This window comes from Coptis chinensis, chromosome 8 (genome assembly GCF_015680905.1).
Source record: "Coptis chinensis isolate HL-2020 chromosome 8, ASM1568090v1, whole genome shotgun sequence".
In the NCBI taxonomy this organism is placed as follows: domain Eukaryota; kingdom Viridiplantae; phylum Streptophyta; class Magnoliopsida; order Ranunculales; family Ranunculaceae; genus Coptis; species Coptis chinensis.
The window spans coordinates 11,780,850-11,795,798 of NC_141463.1; the positions used below are offsets into that span (position 1 = coordinate 11,780,850).

Here is a 14,949-nt window from a genome sequence, read left to right on the forward strand (position 1 = left end):
ATTAAGAGCAAATTTTGGAAGTTCATTTGAGTAACAAACCTATTCCCAGTGGTATTTTTGAGTAACAGATCGAACTATTCCCAGTATAATAGTATCTTTGAGTAGCAGACTTATAAATTTGTTTACAATAGTTATATTTTAATTGGGCCTATTTGAAGCTCCATGGACTCTATATTGGTCATTTGAAATATCTTTGTTTGTTCAATATAATGACATAATTTGTAGTGCATCTTACATATGATCTATTATGCATTTTTGTAGTAATTGTGTAATGGACGTGATTAATTAGATGTATTGAATTCATTTAGCTACTGTCTTCAAACTTTTGATGTTGAGAAAATCAAAAAACTTGAGAACTTTTTGTTACTTTAGTAGTTCATATTAGTTACTGCTTTTGTTGTTGGCTGTTGACACTTCGTTTGGCAGTCCATTGGATTGCAGACTTGCAGACATGTCCTTTAGCAGGAAACATTTGATATCAATTTGGGATCTTAGTTGTTTGATCCAAGCATGTTCTACTGCAGGACTATCTGCAGAACTATTGATGATAATAATTATGTGCTCATTAATAAGTTAATCTTGTTATGTATTTAGCAAGATTAAAAACAAGTAAAGCAAAATACCCACAAAATTTCTCTCACGAAGATTATTATTGGCGAAAATTGCATTTACTTGCTTAATGATGCGGATGGGGTGTGCGACAAGTTCTCACTAAGAGTCTAATAATGCTCCAACAGTGTTTGTATAATCCTTGAGCTTTAGGTTTTTATTGATAGCAATATATACCTTGGATTATAGGAGTTTGCTATTGACTTTTTATTTATTTTTTTAATTCTTATAAAGAGACTTAACAATTACTCATGGGATTTGAAGTATTTGTGGGTGCATCACTTTTATGGGCATGTGTGAAATTGAGTATGTATGATGCACAAAAGTTCAATTTAAATATAAAAAAATAGTGGAAAAACTCTTGATTTTTTCCCAATAAAATTGGAGTTAAAATAATAAATTGACACTATTTTATTTTGCTAAATTGACTCGAGTGGCTACGCCCCGGGTTAAATTCTCGTATTTTAAACGATCACATTTTAAGTTTTTAACTCCTTGTTTTTATATTGGACAAAGAATTAAAAACAAAAGGCAAACTGACGGCCCGAAATATTTTTTCCAAAAACTGGAGATTTTTTTATATTAGATCTCAAGTCTCACTTGGCATCTCGAGCTCGATTTGTAACGGTAAGAAATCTTCTATGTCTTTCTTTGATTCTTTAGGTTCTAACAAGCTTGAATTTGAATTCCCATCTTCCCAGGACACTATATATTTTGTTAACGTGTTTGAATTTGATCTGCTATGAATAGTAGAGAGTAGCCATTCCGGATATTCATAAATGATGACGAACTGGAAACCTCTAGTTAAGAGGATGAACCCATGGAACCAATTCTTATGTACAAGGGGATTTTGCTCCCGACTCTTTGTTAGCAGTAAGTTTTATTTCCCCTTTTCTATTTTGTTCAATGTCATGCTAGTAACAACTAACAAATATCTTTTCTCAGATATGTCGTTTTATTCGAATGAAAGTGATCTGATAAACCTATTTTCGCCCTTTGGCAAAGTCAAAGATGGTAAACATTTATTCCTGTCCAAGAATTTTCTCTTTATTTTTTCTATGTGAATATTAAATTTTTATTTAAGATTATGTTTTCTGCAATGGATTATACACAGCCAAACTAGTGATGGACTATAGAACCAACAGGCCAAAAGGATTTGGTTTCATCTCATTTGAATCTGAAGAGCAAGCACAGAAAGCGTTGAAGGCTATAAACTGCAGCGTAATTCTTTACTTGTTTTATTTGAAACTCACCCAGTTGATAAAAATGACTAGCTTCATCTTATAATGTTCTGATATGGTTATGCTCTATATTGCACCTCATTATTATTAGTAATCGTGATACAGTTAAATAAAATCTGTATATTCCTGCCTAGGTTAGGTAAAGTTGAATTCAATGTGCTGATAATCCACCTCCCTTCTCCCGCACACACAAGCCACTATGAGTTTTCGAAGAGGAATCCTCTTCTTTTCGTCTTCAAGATCTTTACTCATGGACAGAAAAATACTTAGGGTGCTATCATAACTAATTTACAATGAAAAGGATAGTCAATTTCTGATATGATATATTGATATCCTTGTACAAGCTTGTAGAAGAGAATTACAGGCCACGTTCGTTGCACTAATCATTTGCAGTCTAAAGTAGGGGAATAGAATAGAACATGATTGTGCAGCTCTAAACATTATGCTTCACTACATGAGTATATGAATTTTACTATTTTTGAATAATTTTTGGTGGTATGAGCAAGGGCAATTATTTCGCTGTCCGAAAAAAGCAAACTGAAGCAGTTGAATAGTTTAAGGAAAACCGTGAATTACTGTGTTCCATCATTTGAGTCACTCTACAATGGAGTATGGAACTCAATCTTCGTTTATGGTTCTGTCCGCGGCTTCCTCAAACAAACGAGATGTACTTGATGCCTGCTTCAAACTAGACAGACTTTCTTCCCAAGTATACGTTAGATCAGACCATAAGTTTAAATTGTCACCTTTCAGCTAAAGACTGTATCTGTAATAGCCAAACCAGGCTAAGATCGACTCCCAGTTTTGCAGCTGTAAGAACAAATGGAACCGAGTCTGGGCTCTGGAACTGTGTCTGCCAGGGTGTGGCCCTAATGAAAGAGAGGCTGCATGTGACTGAATTGTATAAGTATTTCTGTAAGCTACATATGAACGTTGAACTTCAGAGTGCCTGAATCTGGTATTAGAGTAGTGCTAGTGTCATGTTTGGACTGAGAGTAAGCTTAAATTTGGGAAGGTAACAGAACACAACTGGTTTGGTGAATGAATCCCACGTCGTTGTCTTGTCAAGTAAAGAAAGCCTGTTAAAGATACCCAAATAATGGAATTTTTGTCTGGTTTGCACATTGATTTACTATTAGCACGTGATCAGTTTTGTTTAGAAATACCTCTCTCTCTTAGCATAAGTTCAGACTTCAGAGAGAGGAAAGTTGTCTAGTTTATCTCAGGAAGGCTGAAGTTGATACAAAGTGTTTTTTTAATATGAAATGGTTGCTTACACTGTCATCAAGAAGATTAGGAGATCTGTCATTACTGAATTACCTCAATTCAAACCTGCCTTAAAATGTAAATAATTGGAGATAACGACCTTTAAGCTCAATGGCATTGCAAGTGATTCAGGTGTTGCAGTTAAGATACTTGTAGGCTTGTACTGTTGCCGGATCTGTTATGTGTTCATCCTCATTGTTGGCTTGATTACTTAATACTGCTTGAGAATTATACATGTAGCCAGCTTATCCAAACTAAATGAGTGCATCTTCTATTCTTCCCACATGAATTGTGATTTAGTGAACCTAGTGACTTCTGTGGCTATTGTTCAATCAACTGTAAGTCTGCTGTAATCTGGTGAAAATAGAGCAGATTTCTATCTTCATGTATATGTTCCTGTTTGCCATGAAGTTAGTGTGATCTGTGTGCTTTGTATTTGTTATTATTAACAGATCGTGGGTGGTAGACTGATATTTGTGGAATTCGCGAAGACTGTAGAACCCCAAAAGTCTGATGCTGTCTCCTGAACTGTGGGCTCTTTGCCAATTTGGTTTTCTTCACCTCTATATCTCCTTGAGATCAGCTTCTTTGACCACACTATAACAGGGTCCTACAAACTCGCCTTTGCACCATCAACTTGGGTTGAATTGTGAAATGCGGCACAAAGCTGCAATTCATGTTTTGTTTGTCCTATTTAAAACGCAGAAAGAACTGCTCGAGTCGTTTAAAATATTATGTTATTTGGATTGATATTGCCTGTCAATATATGCATTTTGCATAGGGAATCAAAGATCAGATGATTTATTTTCTGTATATATATCAGGCCTCTTAAACGGATTATCCGGACGGTGTCTTGGACAGTTTATTTAGTGTCTTGAACAACTTTTTCATTTACGCTTATTACATGGTCATGGGCAAGACACTAAATAAGCTGTTCAAGACACTAAATAAGATATATCAAGACACTATAACATGTCTGTAAACAGATAATCCGTTTAAGAGAATTCCTGTATATATGTATATCTCCAAAATTTCCCCATATATCAGGATATGATATTTTCTACTGGCGTTCACGTACAAGCAATTTTGATTCTCAACCTACTTGAGTGAAAAATGACTTTTCCTATGAGATTGACCTATTTCTTCATGTGGAAGTAGACAAATTAACACCTTCTCAACCTTGTGAATCTGACTATTTTGGGAAACTATAGAAAAAATGCATATGCTTTTAATCAGAATAATTCCCAACTGTATTCTTCGCTTTCACAAGACTACTGATTTTTCCCTATCTCACAGTTGTTTGGTAATGCATTTTTTCAGGCCATTGTCCATAACAGTCATTTTCCTAAACTATGGATAGAGATTGTGCTTGGTAATAACAGCAATTTTAGCAGACTTTGGTTGTGGCTTGTGCTACTTTACCCTGAAAATATTGTAGTATATCTCAACCATTCAAAGTTACCATTCGAATTAGAGAAGATGGTACAATTCAGCCAAAGCTTTGCTGCCACTTAAAAACTTTCATCTAGTTTGGGTAATCAGGAAGACCGTGAGTAGTTGAACCGTCTCTTTTCTAGTTCAAATTCTAACTACGAGAAGTTAACAAATTTGCAGAAAACTTACCATAAAAGACAGTGCAAATTAATTATAACTGCACTACAAGTCTCCAAGACTACAACACTGAACACCACCATGAGCAATAGTCACATGAGATAACAACTTCCATTCTTCTATGGCTACGACAATATAGTCGAATTTGGAATCAAGAGACCGAAGGATTTTCTCCACAACTCTGACATCCTCCGGAACTTCACCATTTCGCCCCAGTTGATTTACAACTGCCTGAACTCTTGTGAAGTAATCAGAAACTAATTCTGATTCTTTCACGTGCAAGGACTCAAACTCACCTCTTAGAGTTTGTAGGCGCACCACCTCCTTCACTTTCTCAGCTCCTTTGAAGGAATTCTGAAGAATGTCCCATGCTTGTTTCGAGTTGTTTGCACTCGAAATCTTCTCAAAAGAGGCCTCGTCTATAGATTGATAGATGAGGAAGAGAGCATTCTTGTTCTCTTTCTTGAATCTCTCAAACTATCCTTCTCAGTTTGATTCAAAGTGGACTCATCTTCAGGTTATACATATCCTTTCTACACAGATTCCCAGACATCTTGAGAACCAAGCAACGCCTTCATTTGTATGCTCCAATTTTCAAAGTTTTCCTTTGTGAGTCGGGAAAGCTGAAACGGCATCATTCGGTTGGACATCTTCAACCGTAGCTCCGATACCACAATGTTGTGCTAAACTTAAATTTAGATCACTCACACACAGAAGGAGAACAAAGTAACTCTGAAACTTCTCTGGAATTCTCTTATCTCTAAAGAATGGATTACATGACTTATATAGGACTCAGAAACTCATAGATACATGTATCATACTTAATAACTTGACTCTTAGGATATCTAGATATTTTACTCTCAACTAGGTACATGAACTCTAGAAACTACTATATTTATTACTTTGGTTTAATTTCCAACATCGTTTTGTAGAATGTTATATTGTGATCCATGCGGTTTTTTTTTCCTGATGAAGGATCCATTGTGGTTGTCTTTCATTAATTATCCCCAATGCCAATGGAATTGTCTCTAACTCAGCTGAACTTTGCTGTGAAGCTTCAGCCATTTAAAGAACTGTTTTATTTTACTGGAATTGTCTCCATATTTTTTTTCCAGGTTTCCATGGAAAAGCTTCAGTATGTATCATGTATGCAACTCCGATATTAGTTGAGTAAAATTGTTGAACACGGGAAAGACAGTGGCAATGATTTCCACTGAAAAGTTTATTTGCACAACCACTATAAGTGAGGATCGTCAATGTGCCAAGTGCCCAATTATTTTGGAAGGTCTAGAAACTTTGGCACAAGAGTAGCGATATATACTTGAATCAAAATCTGATTCTCATTGTCCTGATCACGAAGGTTCAGGACAGATTAATTGTTCACGTCACAGTAAGAAACATAATGTGATTGCATTTGGAAGTATAAATACTAGTCCAGGGACAACATTAAACATCTAAAAGAGCCTACGGGTTTGTGTGGACAGTAAAAAATTTACAAAATTTGTTTCTAAGATAACAACCAGCGAAATAATCACGAGAGATTTTATTTGTGTTTTCGTCATTAATTTCACTACACGTACTTGTTCCTGTAGAGATTCTTGCTGACACTTTAGGTTGCAACCAATATATTAATTTGTAATATCTATGTAAATTCCCTCACTGTAGCTATCTATATAATAAGCTAAGGTTTTTTTAGCACTACAGGACAAAATAACAAGCAAAGGAAGATCCAGATCTATTTTAGGAAAATCTAACGGCTGCTGTGCACTTATTTTTCCAGATTTTGGGTTTAATCTCTCTCACCAAACAATCGTACATAAAACCTCTCCATATGCCAACAAACTAACATAACACCTCTCTTTTTTAAAACAAAATAAACTGACAAAAATACCCCCGAAAACTATCCCAACACCACCGTAAACAACTCTAGCCTCTCTTTTATCTTTTTCACATTTGAAATTTTTTCCTCACACCATAAACCCTCCCCTCTCTTTAGTCTCTCTCTATTTCCCGACACCACCACAAACTCTCTTGACTCTCTCTTTATTTCCTGACAAAAGATTACTCAAATCTTTTGAAATGAAAAAACATGTAATTTACTTAATTTTCTTACTGTTTATGGTAGATTATTGATTGGTATGTGTTCTTCCACCTCCCCAAGAAAGTGGTGAAACTAATTGGATATTCTCCACCAAAGTGTCTATATTTCTCATTATTTGCATGAGTAAACATCTTTCATGTAATTTAATTACTGAAGTTGAATGTGTAGTCTATGGTTAGTCTGCATTCTTATATTTGCAGACTAAATTCACAAAATCTTTGAAGATGTAGTATGTGGTTACTCTGCATTCTTATATTTGTGTAGTAGTTTTAGTCTTGAAGTTGAATGTGTAGTCTGTGGTTAGTCAGCATTCTTATATTTGCAGACTAAATTCACAAAATCTCTGAAGATGTAGTCTGTGGTTAGTTTGCATTCTTATATTTGCATAGTAGTTTTAGTCTTGAAGTTGAATGTGTAGTCTGTGGTTAGTCTGCATTCTTATATTTGCAGACTAAATTCACAAAATCTCTGAAGATGTAGTCTGTGGTTACTCTGCATTCTTATATTTACATAATAGTTTTAGTCTTGAAGTTGAATGTGTAGTCTGTGGTTAGTTTGCATTTTTATATTTGCAGACTAAATTCACAAAATCTTTGAAGATGTAGTCTGTGGTTACTCTGCATTCTTATATTTGCATAGTAGTTTTAGTCTTGAAGTTGAATGTGCAAATCCGTGGTTTAGTGCAAGATTCTTATATTTACAGACTAAATTCATAAAATCTCTGAAGATGTAGTCTGCGGTTACTCTGCATTATTATATTTGCATAGTAGTTATAGTCTGCATTTTCAAAATCAAACCTTCAAGTTCTAAAAGAGATGGAGATAAAATTGAGAAGATGTCTGCTCCAAAAATTACGAACAAACCAAATCTTGTTAAAATCAGTTCAAGTTTTCATAGATTTGCAATTTCAACTTTAGATTTTTATGTTTGTGTATGTAGTAGTTTTACTATGCATTTTGATATTTTCGTAGTTGTTTTTACTCTGCATTCTTAAATTTGTATAATATTTTTTATTTGTTTTTTCATGTTTGTGTAATGTGTGGTGGTAATTTTACTCTGTATTCTTAACTTTGCATAGTACTTTTTACTCTGCATTCTTAAATTTTACTCTGCATTTTTAGATATGCATAGTATTTGTACTCTGCATTCTTAAATTTGCACAATATATATTTTTTATTTGCTTTTTCATGTTTGTGTAATGTGTGGTGGTAATTTTACTCTGCATTCTTAACTTTGCATAGTATTTTTAATCTGCATTTTTAACTTTGCATAGTACTTTTAATGTGCATTCTTAGATTTGCATAGTATTTATACTCTGCATTCTTAAATTTGCATAGTAATACAATTCAGCATTTTAAATTTTGCATAGATGATCTTTGTTATTAATTGGTTTTCTGTCATTATAACAGAATGTAAACAAGAAGAAGTTGTACAAGACATTTAGATCTTCAATATGAGGAAGAGCTTGTGGAAGCAATTGAGACAGCAACAGGAGCAAAGAAGGATTGTTTGTGCTTCATTTAGATTATCTGCCACAAGGCTGCTTGAATGGAGGGTCTCTGCTGCTAATAGCCGCCCACCTAATCCTAAGTGAATTCCATGCCTTGGGAAATAATCGTCGTCTCTGAGCTTGGTTTAGTTTTGATTAGATTAGGAACTTTGTTTGCGTAGACATATATGATGGTACATTTGCTTGTTTATTATTGATTTATAAGTAGAACCAAGTTGTATCTATACAAGTGGTTAATATGAAGTCTTAGCTCCCTTGAATGCGTTTTTTTGCACTGAGTAGTTTAAAATTGGAGCTCGACATAGCTGACGCATTTAATGAATCAAATCCCGGTGACCTTTGTAGAAAGGTTAAAGGTTGTGCTAAATCTGGTGAAATAATCAGGAAGCCATATAACCTTGCTTCTTATGCCCAATTGTATAAACTTGTGCAATTTGTGTTCCTGGGTTATTTGCACCACAATTCCTAAATATAATAGTGAACTTGTGTTACTCTGCTTCATTCTAGATGCCACCGATACAAGATAAACTTCAGTGATTGTGTCTACATCTTGCATCTTCATAGAGAACAACTTTTATACTTTACATTTACATATATTATGTCAGGTGTCGGGCAATTTTTATTACCAAAAAGTTATTATGTAAATTTAAGTTTTCATAGGTCAAGTTACTATGTAAATATAGATTTACATATATAATGACTATGTAAAAACACAGTTACATATATTATGTTAGATGTCAGGCTAATTTCATTTGGCACGTAAAAAGCCCACTTTCATGCCAAACATCTCAACCACTTGAAGCCTCTTATCCCAAGTTGCAAATTCATCTGAAGAGTTAATAAGATTGTTGGCCTTTATAGCATCAACATCGTCCAAAGTCTCAATAATTCTCCTGCAACCATCTTCTCACCGACCACTTCTAGACGAATATCATGAAGGATGCCATGCATTTTGACATTAGCAGAGTTCATAGTACTTTTCATGAATTAAGAAGTCACAACATTAAGAAGCCGCAACGTAAAATTCTTATGCAAAAACAACTTTTCATATAAAACTACTATGCAAAAATATATTTGCATAGAAAAATTAGTTTGAAAAATTAAATTTACATACTATGCAAAAATAAATTTACATAGAAAAATTTGTATGCAAAAATATATTTGCATAGAAAAACGAGTATGCAAAATTAAATTTGCATATAAAGTACTACCTATGCAAAAAACAATTTACATAGAAAAACTGGTATGCAAAAATAAATTTGCATAGAAAAACGAGTATGCAAAAATAAATTTACATAGGAAAACTCATATGTAAAAATATACCTACATAGTATAATTTATAGTGAGAATACATTTGCACACTGAAAAATTGAAAGAAGAAAGGAAAAAAGATAGAAGAAGAGAAAAAATGGAACTATTTGTTCAAACCCACAAGTTGAGATGACATCATCAAGTATACTCAATTAATTTGAAGAAAATTGAGACCCAATAATAAGATGAAATTGAAGAAGATCTAAAACAGTTGAAGAAAATTAGTTAATAGATTCAAAATCAAATCTTTCAAACAAACCAAGCTCCTATTTAGAAAAAAATTGAAGGTGATTGAGAGAGAGATCGAATCAAACCTATCGAAATTGATTACTGATAAAAATCGAAGGTGATTGAGATAGAGATTGAAAGTGGAAGCTTGTTTCTTCAATAGCGAAATAAGAACATCACTGTTTCAATGTTATTCAATCGGTGCTCTTTATTTTTATTTTTTTCTCGTAATCCTCGGTGTTCTTCAATCTTAAATATCTATTTTCGTATTCCCCCATATATGAAAGGGTAGAAAAGGAAACAATTTTGGTGAGGAGATTAAAATTAGACCGGGTTTAATTATTTTTACAAAACCAGAAAGGTTATATATAAACTGTTTGAAAAGAGGGGGGCTTAGTGGGTCAGGGCAATTTGAGGGTGGTTTAGTGTAACGGGTTTTGAATGAGGGAGGTGAGCCTCATTTCTTGCTTATTTTTCTTGGTATTTTTGAAACGAAATTAAGATTTGTATGTGCGTACCAGTTGGTAAACAGCCGTTCCGTCAATGGCAGCTTGTAGGTTCGAGTCCGATCGAGTCCAGTTATGGTATATTTACTTTTCATTTTAAGCTTTAAGATTTTTCAGTCTGTCGGTTGTCGGTTCTGCTACTGGTTTTTTGAGATGGAGACAAAGATAGAAGAAAGAGGAGAATAAAGTCAAGTAAATTACTTTTGCTTCTGACTTTTTAATTTTTGTTTCCAACTCAAGTTAAAAAATTGGCACGTGGTACTATTTTGAATGAGGCAAAATACACTTTGGTTATTATTGAATTAAAGAACATTTTTTCGATTTTCTTAGCAAATATACCATTTAATATAAAAAATCTATATCATCGATACAAAAATAACTAAATATATTTATATTATATAAGAGGCGCTCGGAAGCTAAGGCAGTTAAAATTGGTTTTCGGAGCTAATAGTTAGAGAGCGCGATATGCGAGATTAATGGGACATACGGGATGTATATATTTGGTCTTTTTTAAAATTTACAATAGTATAATCATATCAAATATTTTTAAATAGTTATTAGCGATCCAATCACATTTAACCAACTCAATCTTGGAGTACTACATAGATGTTTTTTTAGCACTACATGACAAAATAACAAACAAAGGACGGTCCAGATCTATTTCAGGAAAATCTAACGACTGTTGTGCACTTATTTTTCTTGGTGTTTTTGAAATGAAATTAAGATTTGTATGCGCGTACCGGTTGGTAAACAGTCGTTCCGTCAGTGGCAGCTTGCAGGTTCGAGTCCGATCGAGTCCAGTTATGGTATACGTAGTTTTCATTTTAAGCTTTAAGATTTTTCAGTCTGTCGGTTCTGCTACTGGTTTTTTGAGATGGAGACAAAGATAGAAGAAAGAGGAGAATAAAGTCAAGTAAATTACTTTTGCCTTTGACTTTTTAATTTCCAACTCAAGTTAAAAAATTGGCACGTGGTACTATTTTGAATGAGGCAAAATACACTTTGGTTATTATTGAATTAAAGAACATTTTTTCGATTTTCTTAGCAATATGCCATTTAATATAAAAAAATCTATATCATCGATACAAAAATAACTAAATATATTTATATTATATAAAAGGCGCTTGGAAGCTAAGGCAGTTAAAATTGGTTTTTGGAGCTAATAGTTAGAGAGCGCGATATGCGAGATTAATGGGATATACAGGATGTATATATATATTTGGTCTTTTTTAAAATTTACAATAGTATAATCATATCAAATATTTTTAAATAGTTATTAGCGATCCAATCACATTTAACCAACTCAATCTTGGAGTACTACAGAGATGTCAAACCCAACAATTATGTTAAATATTTAAATAAATAAGAGGAGAGAAGAGATATTATATTGGGATAATAATCAGAATACAATAATTTGTTTATTAACTTTCGTTAAGGATGATAAAATAAGTAAACTCTTAGCTTTGTTTGTTGATTATGTCCTTTTATGATAAATCCGGTTTAAGAATCCAATGATTTGTTAATTTTACGTATATTTTTTGGATGGAGAACCGACATTTTCAATGATTATTTTCTTGGTTTAGTTAGAAATGGTCATCTCGACCAATTAATCAATCAATTCGGAGATTAAATCAGGCTAGTGAGAATTTTTTAAAAATGGGTAAAAACTAATCGGTCTACTACGATTAATCATAATCGGTGTTTAATCTCCGATATTGATAGCATAGCCTTGGATTACATAGCATTTCAAGTTAAACACTTTCATGCTCCCGCTCTCGCTCCCTCTTCATGTTATGGTGACTAAGGTCTTAACCCTACATTGGTTGAAAATCTACATATTAGTCCATTATGCAACTCCAATCTAATTGATTATTTTTTAAGATGACATTTTCTTTCAATTTAAAGTGTGGTGAAAGGCGCGTCGATGAGTACCTTTAAGATAGACACGACTTATGGTGCTTCATTATGCGAGTAAAGTCATTCAAACCAAACTATTGATTGGCGAGAAAGCTAGAAATCCGGTACTCATCCCAAAAATAGTATATTTGGCTCCCTCACATTTGGAGTTGCCTTTCAAACTATATATCAAGGTGACGATTCTCTATTCGACTAGCTTATGCCATGACAAATCGAAGGGCCATTTAGTGAGACATTGATTTGAGAACACCAAATTTTAGTCACAGACAACTCTATGTGGCCATGTTAAGATGTATTTCTTCAAAAACAATATATGCAAAAATTGTACCACAAATATCGTATACCCAGAAGTTTTGCTCTAAGGACATCAATACCAATGAGGAAAGGTGAGTGGGAAATTAAGGATGACGATTTATAGTTATAGTTATAATATAAAACCGAGAGTAGTCTTATTAATGCTATGTAATCTTTCTTTGATCTTGAGCTGGCGTTACAATAAATGTTTTCTGTAAGATAATGTGTTGGATTCATATGTGTATCCCTTTATTTCAAATGCCCCTCTTTCAAAACTTGAGTATATTTCTTTATGGTTGTTGAACTCCATCTTCTCTTCAATATATTTGCCTACAATAGTGTTTGGGCTGTTGGGTTTATGCTATTAATTCAAGGTTTTCTCCCTTTATTTCTTATTTGTTTTTCACTCAGATATGCCTTGAATTTATTAAGGTGTTTGTAAGTGGTAAGTGAAATGAGTTGGTTTGTGAGAAATGAACTGCATAGAATTGTCATAACCCCACTTGAGTGTTTCAATGACATGGCTATGAAGTTTAGAACTACTGGAAATGAGTAGTGCATTTTACATACCCTATCTTTATAAGCTTATAACATCGATTCACTGCTGCCATGAAGATTGTCCCTTGTGGTGTTGTTTAAATACAATGTGTCTTGAGTGCCATCTGGCACAGACATTAACTAGTAGGATAATAATCCAAAAGGTCGCAGCCGTTGATCACTGGCTGTAACCAAGATCCATTTTTGCATTTTCTCATTGGCAAAAAGTCACTTAAGAGGACCGCTTGGAAAATAGCCTTTGTCAGCAGGGTCTTAACTCTGGAGCCAAAATTTAAAACTGGGCCAAATGGGATTTCAGATAATCCAATATATAAGACAAAATAGTATGTCCAAATCTTATATTAACCTCAGACGTAACTGATACTTGAATCAAATCAAAGTCATACTAGTCAACAACCCATAAAACTTGAACATAAATATGACAAAACAATGCAAAATAACGCATAAAAACTCTGTGGGAGAAGAAAGAGAAGATGCGCGGCCTTGATTGCTTATTATGATGAAGCGTCTTGGCGCTTCGGTTGGTGCATGACAAATTTGACCGATATTGGTGTTTCTATAAAAGAGAAGACTCCATTCTTATAATATTGACGATTTTGAGCACTTGTGTTATATATATATATATATATATATATATATATATATATATATATATATATATATATATATATATATATATATAATGGAACCCTAAGAAAGCAATCAAGCAATAAACCTTTCTTCTCCCGTGGACGTAGGCGGCATTGGCACCGAACCACTATAAATTCTTGTGTTTTGTCTCTTTGATTGGTTGTTTAATTCTACATGGTATCAGAGCGGAGTGCTTAATCTCTTCTCTAAATCAATCTAAATAAACACAAAACATTATGTCATATCCAAAACCAAACCCAAAGTCTGTTGTAACAACAAAGACTGATTCTAATCCCGGTTGGAAGCTGTCATCAATCCTTTTGAATGGAACAAAATATATACCTTGGTCTAGGGCTGTTTCGCTATCTCTGGGTGGCAAGAGGAAATTAGGGTTCATTAATGGTGCAAAGGTGTGTCTTGCCATTGATGATGCCGAATATGAGAATTGGGTTTCCAATGATCAACTTGTTTGATCTTGGTTACTCAATTCTATGGAGTCAACTATTGCTGGAATTTTTACTTTCTCTGATTCTGCAAAGGAGATGTGGGATTCAATTGAAGATTTATACGGAAACCAGAACAATTCTGCCATTATTTTTGAACTTCAACTCGTAATCGGTACTGTAAAGCCCATATTTGTAATATGTATGTATGTATTTATTAATTAATTAATTTTTATTTTAAATGTGGTTGGATTGGATTTGGGATATGTGGGCCTGATTTTTGGGTCCGAGTCTGTGTTGGGCTTAGGTTTCAAACCCAGGTATATATTCATATTTTTCCAGAAAATAGGGTTTTTTGGATTAAAATAAAATAAAATGGAGGCGGCTCGATTGCTAGAGAGTTGGAGCGCAATGATTCGGACTATGAGGGATTCGTGGAGCTTTTAATTAATGTGAGTACCTATATATATATATATATACTGGTTTGGCTAGAGTGCCACTCTTATCTCACACTTCTCCTCAACCGTCCGATCTCACCTCAAGATCTGATGATCTAATTCACTAAAAAAATCCGATATTTTAAAATTTCGTAATATTTCAAAATTAAAAAAACAAAATAAGCCAAAAACGCGAAATTGGAGAACTCTCTCTCTCTCTCTTCAATCGGACGATTAACAATTGTTTAATTAAGGTATCAAACACTTTCATTATTTAATTTGTTTAA

The 14,949-nt window shown here is 33.7% G+C and overlaps 1 protein-coding gene across 2 annotated transcripts; it reads left to right on the top strand.

The window, feature by feature from the left end:
* Positions 1-1,017: 1,017 nt before the first annotated feature.
* LOC147479964 (small RNA-binding protein 11, chloroplastic-like) lies at positions 1,018-3,906 on the top strand. 2 transcript variants are annotated; one of them, XM_086579909.1, is made up of 5 exons: positions 1,018-1,236; positions 1,363-1,482; positions 1,555-1,623; positions 1,724-1,830; positions 3,569-3,906. In XM_086579909.1, exons 2-5 carry the CDS (start codon positions 1,389-1,391, stop codon positions 3,641-3,643), a joined length of 345 nt encoding a protein of 114 aa, XP_086436035.1. In that variant the 5' UTR covers positions 1,018-1,236; positions 1,363-1,388; the 3' UTR covers positions 3,644-3,906. The 2 variants fall into 2 exon arrangements, with proteins under 2 accessions (XP_086436035.1, XP_086436034.1); XM_086579908.1 differs by having other exon boundaries at positions 1,100-1,236; positions 1,360-1,482.
* The last annotated feature ends 11,043 nt before the right edge of the window (positions 3,907-14,949 follow it).

Coding starts and splice junctions, on each gene's coding strand:
- LOC147479964 (XM_086579909.1), top strand. CDS start 1,389: ATGATGACGAACTGGAAACCTCTAGTTAAGAGGATGAACCCATGGAAC. Junction 1,483..1,554: donor CTCCCGACTCTTTGTTAGCA/GTAAGTTTTATT, acceptor ATCTTTTCTCAG/ATATGTCGTTTTATTCGAAT. Junction 1,831..3,568: donor TGAAGGCTATAAACTGCAGC/GTAATTCTTTAC, acceptor TATTATTAACAG/ATCGTGGGTGGTAGACTGAT.